Genomic DNA, 16,307 nt, shown 5'->3' on the forward strand with positions numbered 1-16,307 from the left:
TTGGAAAAAAGAAAGATGCATGTTGAAACAAAAATGTTGCATGTTGAAAAAAGAATGTAAGATATCAAATTCAAATGTTGAATTTTGAAATTGAATGTTTGAAAATTTGTATCCAATACAAAATAACGATTTGAATAAAATTGACAGTTGAATAAAGACAGCAGTCTAATTCATTTAGGTATTAAACTATATCAGTATGTGCACTCAGATGGAAATTGAAATTTAAATCAAGTAGATTCAATTATCCATTATTTAAAAAATTCTCGTTACTAATATCAGATATAGCTTTAAAACAGTTCGTATTGTTTTGTTTAAATGATTCAAACCGGTTGTGTCTGTCCACTTGCAGGAACATTGGTCATTTCTACGTTCTCACTGCTAAAAGGATCACGGCTAAGTAAGTACATAAATGGTATTCATTTTTTCTCTCCTTTTACTTACAATCTCATCATATTAATTGCCTCTTTTATCCCAAGAAAACAAAATACAAATGGTTAATTCTAATTGTCATGGATCTGACCTCCGATTTGTATTTATATAATTATAGTATTTCTATATATAAATATCCAAATACTGCTTTATATAAAATAAATATAATCTGTTTGTACTAGAATGTACTATGTATGTTCATACACTAAATAAAATGCAACAAGGATAGTTTTTGGACTTGATTTTATTGTACAGAGTCTTAAACGGCATTCATATGACATGTATTAAACATGTTTAGGTTAATAGTATTCTGAAGAACCGTTAAGACTAATGTCTCTTTCTGATAAATATAAAACTAGGAACTAAGTTATGATTGCCAATTAGGCAACTTTCCGTCAGATACTAATTAACTCATCGCAGATACCAGGATTACATTTGTATCAACGCTAGGCGCGCATTTCGTCTTCAAAAGACTTTTCAGTGACACTCCAATCATAAAAAGTTAAAAAGGCCAAACACGTTGAAGAACATCGAAAATCTAAATTCCCCAAAAAATTGCCAAATACAGCTAAGGTAATCAATTTCTGAGTTAGGAAAGCCTTAGTTTTGTATACAGTTAATTATAAATATATATGACAATATCAATGATAATTTATGACAGTAAAAAGCCTCACGGCATTCAACTTTAGAGAAGCACATACATAATGTTGGGATTTTATCCTTGTTTGCAGGCGCCCGACCCACCTCTAAATTAAAGCAGTGGTCTAACAGCACAGCATGAGATAAAAATTTAAGAGAGTAATTTGCTCATTACAATTTCGGTTTATTAGACTATATTTGTTAGCAATCATAAGCATATTAGAGTAATATTTCTACATATTTTATTAGACTATATTTGTTAGCAATCATAAGCATATTAGAGTAATATTTTTACATATCTTAAATGAAATAATTGTGTCGTACATGCCCATTTCATAGCAACAGATTTAAAACGACTAGAGAGATTAAAAGGCGAATGATTAACAGGTTTGTATTTCTCTTTTTCCAATGATGTTGCATGTTTAATTTTTTACGTTTTACGTTCGTCTTCAAGTCAAACAGTTTATAACTTCACGAGTATCTACCTACTTGATTTTCTTCCCGAAAATAAATTCTACAGCCCTAAATGTAGGTTAACTCTCTAAGTTCAAGTCTTCTTAACAATTGTGTGAAATGAGGCAAGGCAACTGGTCATGATTCTTAACTTTTCTGCATGTTTAGCCGAAATTTTAGAAGAAAGAGAATATAACAAGAATAATCAGTATAAAAAAATATTAATTTAATGACTAATATCGTCAAAACTAATTTTCTTTTTTACTGAAGTTGTTAACCAAGTTTTTACCGAAATTAGAGTATACACCGATGTAATTCATATTGTTGTATCGCTCATTCAATAATTATGTTCTTCATGTGTTTAGGTGTACAGCATTTGACGAGTGTAATGAAAATCTAAAGACACAATGTTTAACTCAACACTTTTGGGAATTATTTTATTTGGAACCTTTAGTCAATCTTTTTCAAGTAAGTAAATTTTATGAAGATATTTTATTTTGAAATAAAATAAACTAAACTAACATGCTAGTTATATATGGAAAGCTAAGACAACGCGAAATCTATTCATCAAAAAGATACAAAGAGTTGGTTTTCACGGTACATGTGTAAAATCAAACCGTTAAAATTCATATTAATCAGCAATATTTTTTCAGATCACTCTTATCGAAGTCTCATCATAATCTGTAGCAGTCCCGTATGCTACGTAGGTACGGTCTTTGAAATATATAAAGCACTTAATATTAAGCAATATAGGAACGGGAGTAAAACATGTAAAATATGATGAACTGAAACTTTACGCTCCACTTGTAGATTATTTTTTACCAAAACTAAGAAACGGAATTACAAAGATGATACATACATGTTTATATAAATATAAACAAAATGGTGCTCTTTCTTCGCTTTGTTAATTTTTTATTTAGACAATTTAGATTCATTATCATTTTATTGGTGTTATCTGCATACGCATAGAACACACGTGAATAGAAATTAATAAACATAAAATAGAAAATCGACTTAACTAAAAAAAAGACCCGTAATTTACAGTGCAGACAAAATTTATGATAATACAAAATCATCTTATTTCATAATTTTCAAATACGTGTGTTGTTTCTTCCGTTTAGTGTTGATAGGCCGACAAAATTATACACCGTTTGGTCAATTTGTCCGTTTGAAAAATATTAAGATGTATACCTGAATATATTAGTACTTGCGTGGGATGATGACAGTCGAGAAACATTTCTCCGATTGTTTTCGATGCTTGACCGAGGGATATGAATTAAAAAAAAATAACGCCATGGATATTACTGATCGAGTAGATCTTACCCTTTTGACATACCATAAGTGTTTTTGGGCAGTTGTGTTTATACCCAAGCTTCAGATATTTTTCTGCAGACTGTTGTTTTGTTTTTTCTTCTTTTCCATTTTGCCTAGTGTTATGAGAACTTGTAAAATAATGTGCTGTCACTACAAAAAAATATTTTGATAATGATAAGGTATAAAGGCAATAGTAAATAAAAAAAATCAAAGTGTTAATATTGATCAAAACGATCGAAATAATTGGTCATATATTAGAAGGTTAATGATGGTGTATTATAAAATCATTATAGATCATCCTGGAAGTGCAGTTGTATTTGACTAAGTAGAACACGCTCGATGAAATTGCAAGCTAGTAAAGATTTTGAATGTAATATAACGTTGTTTGTTTTATCTGCTATTTGAATTTTGATTTTAATATTTACACAATATATATATCTTTGGAACCAACTGTCTCATTTCGATGTTAAAAATCTTTTGACGTATTTATCAAAAGATGTAATTTTAATAGGTTGTCAATTCTACGTCGAACAAAAACATTAGAGAAGCACACAAAAGGACCTATAACCGTGGATTAAGGATTGAGGAAAAGTTCATTGTTTGCAAATAATTTATTTCGTGGATTTGTTTAAGTGTATTAACAGGCCTATATAAATTGTTTTTCAATCGTTGAACATTTAATTTCCGGGTTCTCTTGTACCTAAGAAATTGATAAATAAGTGAGTCCACAGTAATACATGTATGTTACTTTTTTGTATTATTCAGGCCTATTTACATGTTCGGAAGGCTGGAATCTCCAAGGTTCGAAATGCTATAAAGTGGATCAAGAAAAGAGGAATTTTACAAATTCAAAGATTTTTTGTGAGAAACTTAATGCTGAAATAATTATGCCTAAAACTGCAGAAGAAATCAGTGTATTATCAGTGTATGTGACATCTTAAACTTAAATGTTTTAATCTATAAGAAGTCAAGAAACCGTTTTGCGCAATAAAAAAACAAAATATCTGTTTCTTTATTTTTCAAAACGTCATTTGTTATCATTACACAATTGTAGAGTATTATTCGTTTAACATAAATTTTAGACATAACTTTTATAGAAGCGGACAAAATTTTGAGGATAGTGGTTGGCCTTAATGTCCAATGAATCTATTATTGAAGGTGACTGTAAAAACTGTATTGCGTCGATTTCAGACTTTCTTTCTTCTAACCAATTTGGGAGCGTTTTTCTATTTTGCATTTTGTAGATGTGTCTTCTCTTTGTTATAACTGCAACTTTGATAATAGTTATGTTTATCTGATCAAAAAGTAGTAGGATTGATTTTTGAATGCCTTTACGATCATGAACATTATCTCTTCTTTAGAGTGTTCCTGGTGTAGTAGTTTCGAATTAGAGTCACCTAATTTCAATGAATATATAAATGATATTTTTGTTGATGCTTTGTTCTAATAAAAAAAAACGTGAATTTGCTGTTGACAACACGAGTTGTCATAGCAATAATGCATTCTAAGTTGTATTAAAATTATATACACGTAAAGTAAAATGACTTCAATAATTAAGCTATAAAAAAAGAATTAGTTGACATTTCATACAATAAAAAAAAAAAAAAAAACGCAATCAAAGATCTTATTTATTTTCTTAATGATGGCATGACTTAAATTCTTCCACAGAATTGGTAATTTTTTTTGGATAGGACTTTTAATCGATCATGATAAAACAATTACACGGAATTGGAAATGGAATGATGGCACTGAATTGGAATCCAGTGATAGATGGTCACCAGGTATGTTTATAAGTGTCAGTTTTAAAAATAAAGAAGTAACCAATGATTCATTTTATTAAATTGGTTGCAATGAATAACATAGCTTTCCCAGTGAAATACAAACCGATAATTATCACAGGTGATATAAACGTGGTTATTTCACTCCTCTGACGTCATACAACAATAGGCGTTGTCAAGACGGCGGATCAAAACAAATTGTAAATGCGAAGAAAAAAATAAACCCAAAATGTGTAAACTGTTGTCATGAAAAGGTATGAAGAGATATTATTTCACATTATAGTTAAAATATTAAAAGCATGCAATCAAAGAGTTTAAATGCCTTTGTTGCAGACCGTGTTATGGTTGTTTGCTCATGCATTGTTATTAAGATTGACGTCTTAATTCAATGCCAGGGTAGGTAGAGTATAACAGTTTTAAAATTTGATACGTCGGACGTGCGTTTCGTCCACATAGGACTAAACAGTGACAGTGTGCATGTTACCATATGATTTACCATTAATTGTCATTTTGCTGACTTTTAAAAATCGCTCAATAATTGTCTGTTATATTCTTTTTAAAGCATTGTCGAGTCTTTAAGCGTCTCGTAGTTCATCAACAAATTAATTTTATTTGTCTCGTTGGTTTTTTACTAAATGCAGAAAGATTTATTAAAAGATTACAAACTATTTTTTTCTTTTAACTGAGGCGAGCCAAATAATAGTCAATCTCCAGAAGATTGTGTAGCTTCTGGTGAAAATGGATGGCATGATGTTCCATGCACGTTTGAGTATGTTATTGTTTGTCAGAAAAATAAAGGTAATATGAATACAATTGTGTTTTATATCAAGATCTTGTTAAATGAACATTACACACAAATCTCTCGTTGCTGAATCAATAAAAAACATCTTAAAAAAACAAAACCTCTTGTTCGTGACATCAACAGAGTATGCACCGATACAAAATATATCATATCAATACATGCAATAAAACGTTTAAGAATTTTATAAATCAATGGAAATTGGAGTCAAATTGGTAACCATGAATTATCCCCATAAAGGTGTAAAAAAATATGTGAAATTCAAAAAAACTGTCGTTAAAATGTAAAGTTTATGGTTTATTTCTATTGCCTACATTTTGTTCATTTGCTGTTTAACAGAAGGCATAGCAGACGAGGATAAAAGAGTAACCATTTCATGTGATGTGAAATACACAGCGGGTATTACAAAACTGTTCTGGACAAGATCAGTAAATGGTACCAGTATGATCGTTTCTGAATACGCAACAGGTGGGAACGTAACATCTCCTAGTCTAATTTTTGAACAAATAAAATGGACAGACGAGGGATTGTATAAATGTCATGTGGCATACATTTCCGGACTGACGCAAACAGATGAAAAGGTTCTCTTTATAAATGCAAGTATGTAGAATACAGTTTCCGTTTGTCATTTTGTTTGTTTTGTATTGAGTAAAAATTAAGAAAGGGGTTTGGGAGATTTAAACGCACATATGTTAATGATTTAAATTCGGACAACACTTACATGGTCATTTTTTATGCATGTTAATGTCATAAAGTCTGATAATACAGTACAATCAAGAAAACTATTTTGTTAGTTCGATTTAGAACACAAATATTCAGTATATACCATGTCTCTAGTTTCATGGTTGAAATAAATAAAATTGAGATTGGACATAAGTAATGTGTCAAATAGACAACAACCCGTATTTATATTTATACTGCACTCGTTCTATTTGAGCAGTCAAAATGCGTTGACCGTATATTTCTATGTCATATACAGTCACTGACCTGATATCACTTTTCCTCATGAATATTTAAATAGAAAATGTCAAAATTATATCTAATTATTCACACGACCTCTTCAACCTGTTCCTGTTTCCAATGTAAACGACGATGAGTTTAACGACTCAAACTTATTAAGAAGGGATATAATTACGATACTGTTGTCAAGTCATTAAAGATTGCATATTTTGGCGTTAATATTGAGTCACTGATAAGGTCTTTGCGTCGGAACTAAATACATTTAATCTAAAAACAGTTGTTGGCATGACACGGGTTATGTTCTTCTCATATATGTTATGATGGTATGATACCAAATCCCTAACGGGAAGGATTGTGCCTGATGTTCATATGATGAAATCATAATCTTTCAGTCAGTTTAATTGAAGTCAGTTAACTGCTAGTAGTCTGTTGTTATTTATGTATTATTGTCATTTTGTTTATTTTCGTTGGTTACATCTTCTGACATCAGACTCGGACTTCTCTTGAACTGAATTTTAATGTGCGTATTGTTATGCGTTTACTTTTCTACATTGGTTAGAGGTATAGGGGGAGGGTTGAGATCTCACAAACATGTTTAACCCCGCCGCATTTTTGCGCCTGTCCCAGGTCAGGAGCCTCTGGCCTTTGTTAGTCTTGTATTGTTTTAATTTTAGTTTCTTGTGTACACTTTGGAAATTAGTATGGCTTTCATTATCACTGAACTTGTATATATATGATTAGGGGCCAGCTGAAGGACGCCTCCTGGTGCGGGAATTTCTCGCTACATTGAAGACCTGTTGGTGACCTTCTGCTGTTGTGTTTTTTTTATTTGGTCGGGTTGTTGTCTCTTTGACACATTCCCCATTTCCATTCTCAATTTTATTGTTTCTTTTACATGTTTTACAATTTTTAGGAAAACATATTTCACTTATTAATATTTTTTGTTTTTTCAACCTATAAATCATTATGTTTTATGTTTATTGATGATATGTTAGTCTGTAAACAAGCGAATTCGTTAACCATTGATTGCGGTTTTCAACAGGTAATGATGTACATTTCATCGTGTTGTATATTTCTCCGCCTGTGTAATATGAGGCCTTTTTAAAGGGGGATTTTCCAAATATCTTAATCAAATAAATAACATTAACACACTAAACAACAATTGAAAATGTTTTTTTAGATTGCAGTTTAAAGAAAATAATAGTGCATTGACTTGACATAGCACCGATATAAGGATTCGGCCCGAAACAATATATGTTTAAAAATTTAAAGGCAAAATAGATAACGAAATACTAGCAGTTGTTATTATTTTCAGCAAATATGTGTCCATGTGGATGTGAATATCGGAGAAAACTGGAACATTGGGGCTCAAAGATAGTTCAAAATAAAACCCGGGAGGAATTGCTAAAGGAACTGGAATCAGAACTACAAAATATTCAAAAACAACTAGTAGTAAATAAAACACAGCTGTCTTCAAGCATCCGCAGACGATCATCTGCTCCTGATAAACGGAAATCTTCCAAGACGATGGGATTAGCCGGAGCTGCTTTTATTTGTATAGTCGTTGGACTAGTTGTACTCGTAGATTTTCTCAGTTTCGTTAAGTTTGTAAAGTCGACGAATACCTTTTGGAATACCAAGAAAATAGGAGAAAAGACAAAGAAAAAGAGCAAAGAAAAAAAACGAGCAAAATGAGATATATATTTGATATTAACAATAGGAAACCTCACACTTATGCATAAGAGTAAAATTCGAGCCAAAAAATATCTATGGACTTTTCTTCCAGATAAATTTGTAAAGTAAACTCAATATCTTGGCAGTTTAATACCAAGTAAATTAGTGTGATTTAGAAAACACAACATTTCATTGATCCTCTTTTATATAAATGTTTATAATTATAAGTTAATTTTGCAATAATCATTATTTAAAAAATTCCAAACACTTATATACCAATGTAGAGACACTTTTCAGAACGTCGGGATTTTAGTTTGAAGAATCAACCTACACGATACCAAGATTAAATGAGCTCTAATAATCATATTGTTCTTGAAAAACTTTGTAGATTTATAAAAATTATAAATGTGAGGGTCATTCCTCCTGGTTAGTTTGTAATTTAATGTTTATGTTTGTATTGTTCACATGTGCTTCAATATTTCATGTAATTGCTTATATATTCTCTGTAACTATGTAACTTGTAGTTTATGAGAAATAAAATTCATTCATTCATTCATTCTCAAAGCATGAAATAATGACCTGTGTCTTGTCTTCATTTTCCTTGATTAAGATGCACACTTAAATTTACTTAAACCATAAATTCGTCTGACAGTTTTCGCGGACTGTTGATAAAGACATAAACAAGCCTATCCTCCCTTTTAGACTTATCAATAAAATAATCATCGTAAACGCACATTTTAACATTCAAAACAGAAAATACTTACACAGTACTATGTATTTTGAAATTTGTGTCTTGCTTCCCGTAGTTACAGTTATATTTTTATTATAACGGTATACTGATTGTTTATGCTTACATGCAGATTGAATAGTTATTTTTATTCCATGGAACATTTGAAAACCAACACAGATTAAAAAAGAATTACCCACTTTAACGAATCGGTAAATAACATAAAATCCTGCAGATCTTTGCAGAAAATAATATTTGACGGTATATGAGTCAGTTCTTTCATATTCGAAGTTTTTGTGGTATAGCACACATCGGGGTGTCATGATTGCCCAAACGAAAAACCTCTCTACGGTCGGTGATTTACTTGACCAACCCTGACACCCCTCTGTGCGGAATAACGTGAACATGGTGGATATATCAATCATGACTTTCATAAAACATCGACACATATCCGTTTAACGATTCGAAGTATAACAGGAGACTTAATTCTTTTTGAAATTGTTATTCAAACCACAGAATATTTAACTTGGACTTGCTCCACATTCAATGTAAACTAAACAAGGCATATTCAGACATATAAACAAATTTTAAATTTATCTCTTTTGTGTACACTGTAAAACAAGATTACATATTGACAGTACAATGAAATACTTTCAAATTGTTTTTACTTTGCAGAAAGCGTGGCTTTCGGAATTGAAAACATAATTCCTATTACGAGTTGCTGCATATAAAATTTAAAACGGAAATTGAGAATCTGTCAAATAGACAACAACCCGACCAAAGAGCAAACAACAGCCGATATGTTACCACCTTTCACTGCTAACGCTGATGCCGTCTTTTGCATTAATTGATCTATAAGTTAGAAACGCAGGCGTAAATACTTCTGCTGTTGTTTTTTTATTTGGTCGGGTTGTTGTCTCTTTGACACATCCCCCATTTCCATTCTCAATTTTATTCTAATATATCAATCCATCTTAATAACACTCCTAATATAATTAACGTTGATATCATCAACCTCTATTAACAAAATGTTGTTTAGTCTAAAATACATCCTTTCCTTAACATAGTTCAATACATTACTAGTCCATAATTTGAAACGCGACAGTATATGAATGAACAATGTGGATCAATGTAATAAGCTGTTATTCACTTTAATGTTACTTATTCTTTCCAATTGATGATGACTTACGGGAATTTTGATTGAATTTCAATATGTCAGAAACACCAGTAGACCAGACAAAACACTTATACTGCAAAGAAATTTCACAATTAGATAAAGGCAGCAGTAGTATACCGCTGTTCAAAACTCATTAATCCATGGACAAAAAACAAAATCGGGGTAACAAACTAAAACCGAGGGAAACGCATTAAATATAAGAGGAGAACAACGACACAACACCGAAACGCAACGCAACACACACGGAAACGGACCAAGCAACAGACAAAACACCACGAGAATAACAAATATAACATCAAAACCAAAGACATGAATTTAAGAAAGACAAGTACCGTGCCACGTCTTAAGATACCCCAACTGGAAATTGTTTGGCAGATCAGACAAACTTGCCGCACGATAAGGCTTGGCGGCCGCCATCTTTTCCGCTGTGTCTGTCTGAGTCTCCGTGACAATAGCTGTTTAGCATAAATATGCGGAGCATAACCCAATATGGGCGATAGGTGAATTGATAATGACTCACGGAAATTTTGTTGAATTTCAATATGTCAGAAACACCACTAAACCAGACTAAACATTTATACTGCAATTAGTGCAATGCAAATTTCATAATGAAACCATTTGTTTACAATCCAGGGTTCAGTAAGGGATGCAAATTTGAAATTTGAGTCCTTATTTAAATTGCTTTTAAAATTATTAACTAAAGTTACAGTATAAAAACAATATTTGGTCAATTTCATAGAAATATAAACTATTTTTGTAATCGGTACAAAACTGGGGACGGCAGAAAATGACCTCATATTGTATATACATTCGCTTGATTGTTTTTATCAATAAGGGATATGAATATAATCAATAAGGGATATGAATATAATCAATAAGGGATATGTATATAATCTAGACTATTTAAGGAACAGACCCCTGAATCCTTACAAAGTCAAAATATTTGTGATATGACGTATAAATGTAGTATTTTGTACTTCCTAGATTTGTCTTTGAACAAAATTTTCAGCACAGAAAACGCTAAATTTAAGAAAATATCAACCATGTCCACATGTGGAGAGCATTATCGATCGGTGTATTATACAATGTATTTGTTTATCTAATTACTCAAAGACAGTATCATTTCAAGCCTTTTTGACTGATAAAGACACTTAGGGGTTTGAAAAATTACAAATAGTTGTCATCAGATGTATTTTATGTTTTAGACCAACATAAGCACTTAGTGGACTTTTTTCTTTAAATTGCCAATGAGTTTAGTTCAAAGTAACGATGAAGAAAAGCACAATTTCCTAGTAACAACTAGGTACATTATGTTTTCATATCCTTTATATTTATTAACCGACTGGCACCAAACAAGAATTTTCTTAAAGGGGCACAATTTACTATTTATAACATTGCGATTAATTTCTAAAGAGAAACAGTCGTCCGATTTTGAATAATTTGGTTACACGGATTTGTAAAGGCCGCTATGTGTCATAGAGGAGAAACATTTGAATTCCACTCAGACTGTTTTTGACCGACATTTTTTTATCATTTATATATCTATAGATATATTTGTATTCAAAATTTAACAGTTAAACACATTCACTTTACAACTAGAATGAAATAAACAAACCTTTAATTACCAAAAACGTAAATAAATATTCATTGACCATGCCAACTTTCCGCTGCAATTAGTTTGTCTTTTGATCTAAATTATTCAGATAATAATTTGATTTTCAAAATCTAAAAGGACAGTTTTGCTTATCGGACAATTAAAAAAGAAGGTGGTTCCATTTTCTTCTCTTCCAAAATCCTTTTCCCCCATATTTTTTGTATACCTCCACTTTTAAATTCCACAAAAATATTATAACTTCGTATTTTATAATTTTCTCATATTTCTAAACTTGTTTCTCAGCTATACCATAAAGGAAGATTTGACTACTATTTGTATCGGAAATGTTAAAGTGAATATATTTGTGTACATGCTGAATAGACTGTATCTACGTCAAAAATATATATATTATTTTTTTTTAATTTTTAATAACCTCCATAGCAGATACACATGAGACATAAAAGTTAAAAAAAAAGTCTGCTTAATTGACACTTTAGATTTAAAAATTGAAGAACATTCGGTGATTAATGACAGTTGAGGAAATGGAATCAAATGCCTCATAAGGTCTGAATTTTTCGTCCGAGACCGGTTTGTCGGAGGAATCTGCTTCTACCAATTGTGCAATCACATAATTCATGAATTAGAAACGACATAGGGTTGTGCACTATAAATTAGACATCGGCTTTCTCATTATGCGCTTAGTTTACCGTTAGTTTTTGCAATTGCCTTGTTTCAAAATTTTTAGAACGGTTTCCAATTATTGCTTACGTCAACTTCTTTTGAATGTTGGTGGATAGTTGTCTCACTAACAATCATCCAATATATCCTTATTTAAATCAGCATTTATATAAATTGAACATTAAGGATGTACACCTCTGAGGAGCCAAAAATTTCTAGAATTAAACTTTTTTTCTTAACCTGATTTTTAGGTTTATAAGACTGTAACAAAACAATTGGTGAATAAGAAAAAATCATATGGTGGTGTGCTTCTTTTTTTGCTACGGCCCTTTGAAAATACCAAATTTTGATGATTTTCTCACTTTTCATCGATTTTTACCTATTTTTGGGCTATTATCGTGAAAAAAATCACAGTTCCACAATTAAACTTTTTTTCATACTTTCCATAAAGATGAAGTGGACCAATCTGAATAAATTTAACTTACAAAAAATATAGGTAGGTGTTAATATAAGAAAGTTTTATCATATTTTGATGCTTTTTTGTGTAAAATTTACCATACTGCCAATTTTGTATTTTTATGATTTTTCTCATTTTAAAGAACAAAATGCATATTAATTCAACTTTTTTGTTATAAATAAATGAAAAAATACATATCTAAGAAATTTGAAAAGACCAAAATGAGATGGGATGTATATTATTCTTGTAAAATCATTTTTTGTATCCCTCACCCATTTTCTCAAAATTTTGACTAAAAATACTGACTTGAATGGTCGTAAAATTTGAAAACTGGATTATTCAAAAACCGTTCATGGTAAATACACAATTTTTTCACAGAGTTATGTTTGATTATAATATTTTTAAAATTCATTGATATTTTCCACTTCTATCATATGTTTTGGAAATAATTTAAGAACGAGATTTCAACGAGACTGAACGAAACTGAAAAGTCAGAAGAATACATCCTTAATGTGCTTATTCATTATGACAAAAAGGCTAACAGCGAATGCACATAATAAATAATTATTTCACATTCATACTATTGTTTGATTGAATTACATACAAGTTCGAAATATGTTTTATTCAACATAATAATTTGCACAGATAAAAATGTAGATATCATCTGAACCTATAAAATAGTTTTAAGGACGTTCTTTATTTGAAAGTATTGTATTTAACCCACTGCATGTAACTGGTAAACAGATAGACGAATACTGAAACTAAATACAGCTGTGAAACACTACAAGATAATGTGCATGCAGAATATTATTTCAAATCGAAAAGTTAGTTTACTACATTTGGATTTCATTCGATTTTCACTATTCGCAGTAACTTGTATTATCTTTTTTTTATGTTTTTACAGGCGTTTCTGACTCATTCCATTCACCGCTGCACTAATTTTTAAGGTAAAAGAAACAGGAATATTTGAACAATGAAACAAAACGACTATTGAAATATTAAAAAGAATGATGAATGTTGAAACAAAAATGTTTGATATTGAATTCAAATGTTGAATGTTGAAATCGGATGTTTGAAAATTTGAATCGAATGCTAAAAAGAACATTTTGAATAAACAAAATTGATTGTTGGATATTTGAATGTTGAGTATTGACACCAGTTAAATCATTCAGTTAGTAAACTATATCGTTCTGTAATCCTAGATGGAATAAATGAAATTCGAAGAAAAGTACATTAAATTTTATAAATTATTAACTAATTTCAATAATTAAAATAACCGATATTTGATTAAGCTTCAAAACAGTTCGTTATGTTATGATGTTTTAATGAGTCAAACTGGTGTTGTCTGTCAACTGTAGGATATAACATTTTGTAAGACTTTTTGTCATTTCCTAGTTCCAGCTTTTGGTAGGATCACAGTTAAGTAAGTTCAAAGATTGCATTCATTCTTATCTCCTGTTACTTAAATTTTATCTTATTAACTAAAGGAAACGAAATAAAATTATTTTGATATAATAGTCTTGGATTTGAACTCCGATTTGTATTTCTATAATTATATATTTTTTTGTAGATCATTATCTAGAACATTGCTTTATAAAAATATATATAAACTGTCAAAATTAGCTTTTACCAGACCCTTTTCCTGTATTTGCCATTGGGTGAAGTTCAAATTAACGATTTTGAAAAGATCAATTTCCATAGTAACAACTCGGGATCTTGTGGCATCATATCCTTCATATTTACTAAACAACCAGCACCAAATGAAGACTTTTGTTTAAGGGTCCCCAATTATTACTCAAAATAATGCCATTAATATCTAGAGTGAAAAAGTTGTCCGATTAAGAATAATTTGGTTACACTGACTCGACAAAGAAGCTTTGTATATACAAAATTTAGTCCAGGAATCTATGATGAGTTTAGTTGTTTTAGAGAGGAGAAACATCGGAATTCCAATCTGACGGTTTTTGACCAATATGTTTGTACCATTATACCCCGACAGATTGATTTGTAAGCAATAGTTACATTAACAGGACTACTGTACAACTAAATGTAATATACAAAACTTGTAATTATAATCTGAATAATCTCTACATTTACCAAGTCCACTTTATCTTTTTACTGTACTGTGCAGTTTTTGATAAAAGTATCGACAAATTGTATACGTTCAGGCATAGTAGCTTTTTTTGATTAGTTTGTCTTTATATCATATATGTTCATATTTGGTATCAAATTATAATTTGTTTTTCGAAATGTAACAGTAGTTTTATGATTGGGATAAGTGAAAAAGAGTTAGGTTCATTTTCTACTCAATTAAATTAAACAATTAAAACTTCCCTTTTCTTCATTCTCGTTTTGACCCCCCCCCCCCCCCAAAAAAAAAAAAACAACAAAAAAAACCACCTCTTTTATAGATATTTTTAATATTTTTTAAAACTTTTGAAAAAAAATCATTTGTTTTGTAATCGATTTTACCATCAAAGAACATTTGAATGCTGTTATGTTTAAGTTAATCTATATTTGTGTACCTATTATGTAGCCTGTATCTTACGTCAAATCTATCAAAAACTTTGACAAGTTGAATAACCTCCATGTCACTTACACTTGAGACTGAAAGTTTAGAAATACGGATTACATTCACCAAGTCCGCTTGTAACATAAGATTTAGAGATATGCTTGATTAAAAAAAAAAACTTATGACTGTTGAGGACATGAAATCAAATGACTTTACAAGACAGAAACGTCCGTCCGATATCTGTTGACCGAATTAGTTTTAAGATGATTGTGCAATCACATACAGATGGGTGCAGTCCAAACCTGTACAGCAAGTTAACTTGATAACCAATGATGAATGCAAAAGAACGGAAGTACACAAGCCATAATTTAACACCCGGGCCGATAACCTAGATCAGGGGACGCTCGTGCAAAAAACCCATAACAGTGCCTTTCGTGCAAGTTACTTCCAGTATTTCCGGTATTCGTATGTTTCCATTTTCCTTTTGATGTCAGATATCTTATTATTAAGACATCAACATTTTAAGGGGACTTTTTGCGGACAATAGCGGTAAGGTGTATTGGATCCAGTGGTTAATCTGTTTATACATAACCAGCTGTTATTGAAAAACAGTTGTTTACATGACTAATCTATGGACGTCGCCCAGTATAAAAAAGTCCGAAACAGACGTCACCATGGACACGGTGTCGTCTGATACGGCAGGTGTCCCCTCATCACCAGACATGACAAATAACCTAAACACGACTCATTCAGATCATCGTCCTAGTGACAACAGCAATATTACACATATACAGCCTTGTTCAGTTCTCCTTAAAGACATTTTGATTTTTGATGACACAGTACAACACTGTCGCATTTCAAAATGTGAGACCAAAGGGTGCAAAACTTGTGCTATTTTAATTACAGATGCTGAATTCACTAGCAATTTGACCAAGAAGTCATATTTTACCAGAAGTTACGATGATCTGAATTGTAAATCGATAAATGTCGTCTACGGATTAGAGTGCAACCTTTGCGGCTTGGTATACGTCGGTGAAACGAAAGGAAGGCTAATGAAACGTATGTGCGGTCATAGATCAGACATTAACCTCAATGCTAACGACATTCTATACCAGC

General features: G+C 31.0%; 3 protein-coding genes across 3 annotated transcripts in view; all 3 read left to right on the plus strand.

The window, feature by feature from the left end:
* Positions 1 to 274: 274 nt before the first annotated feature.
* On the plus strand, positions 275 to 4,881 carry LOC134695658 (CD209 antigen-like protein D). The gene is made up of 4 exons (XM_063556992.1): positions 275 to 397; positions 1,887 to 1,989; positions 3,601 to 3,760; positions 4,504 to 4,881. Exons 2-4 carry the CDS (start codon positions 1,929 to 1,931, stop codon positions 4,673 to 4,675), a joined length of 393 nt encoding a protein of 130 aa, XP_063413062.1. The 5' UTR covers positions 275 to 397; positions 1,887 to 1,928; the 3' UTR covers positions 4,676 to 4,881.
* Positions 4,882 to 4,912: 31 nt separating this feature from the next.
* Positions 4,913 to 8,345, plus strand: LOC134697765 (uncharacterized). The gene is made up of 4 exons (XM_063560053.1): positions 4,913 to 5,009; positions 5,301 to 5,411; positions 5,752 to 6,012; positions 7,688 to 8,345. The coding sequence occupies exons 1-4, from the start codon at positions 4,913 to 4,915 to the stop codon at positions 8,065 to 8,067; spliced, it is 849 nt and encodes a 282-aa protein (XP_063416123.1). The 3' UTR covers positions 8,068 to 8,345.
* Positions 8,346 to 13,998: 5,653 nt separating this feature from the next.
* The window catches only part of LOC134696576 (uncharacterized), a 42,294-nt gene continuing 39,985 nt past the window's right edge, over positions 13,999 to 16,307 (plus strand). The window contains exon 1 of the mRNA XM_063558431.1: positions 13,999 to 14,102. The gene's annotated coding sequence lies outside the window, so the exon portion shown is untranslated. The remainder of the gene's footprint in view (positions 14,103 to 16,307) is intronic.

The sequence above is a fragment of the Mytilus trossulus genome, chromosome 14 (genome assembly GCF_036588685.1).
Source record: "Mytilus trossulus isolate FHL-02 chromosome 14, PNRI_Mtr1.1.1.hap1, whole genome shotgun sequence".
In the NCBI taxonomy this organism is placed as follows: domain Eukaryota; kingdom Metazoa; phylum Mollusca; class Bivalvia; order Mytilida; family Mytilidae; genus Mytilus; species Mytilus trossulus.

Coding starts and splice junctions, on each gene's coding strand:
- LOC134695658 (XM_063556992.1), top strand. CDS start 1,929: ATGTTTAACTCAACACTTTTGGGAATTATTTTATTTGGAACCTTTAGT. Junction 1,990..3,600: donor CTTTAGTCAATCTTTTTCAA/GTAAGTAAATTT, acceptor TGTATTATTCAG/GCCTATTTACATGTTCGGAA. Junction 3,761..4,503: donor GAAATCAGTGTATTATCAGT/GTATGTGACATC, acceptor ATTCTTCCACAG/AATTGGTAATTTTTTTTGGA.
- LOC134697765 (XM_063560053.1), top strand. CDS start 4,913: ATGCAATCAAAGAGTTTAAATGCCTTTGTTGCAGACCGTGTTATGGTT. Junction 5,412..5,751: donor TGTTTGTCAGAAAAATAAAG/GTAATATGAATA, acceptor GCTGTTTAACAG/AAGGCATAGCAGACGAGGAT. Junction 6,013..7,687: donor GGTTCTCTTTATAAATGCAA/GTATGTAGAATA, acceptor TATTATTTTCAG/CAAATATGTGTCCATGTGGA.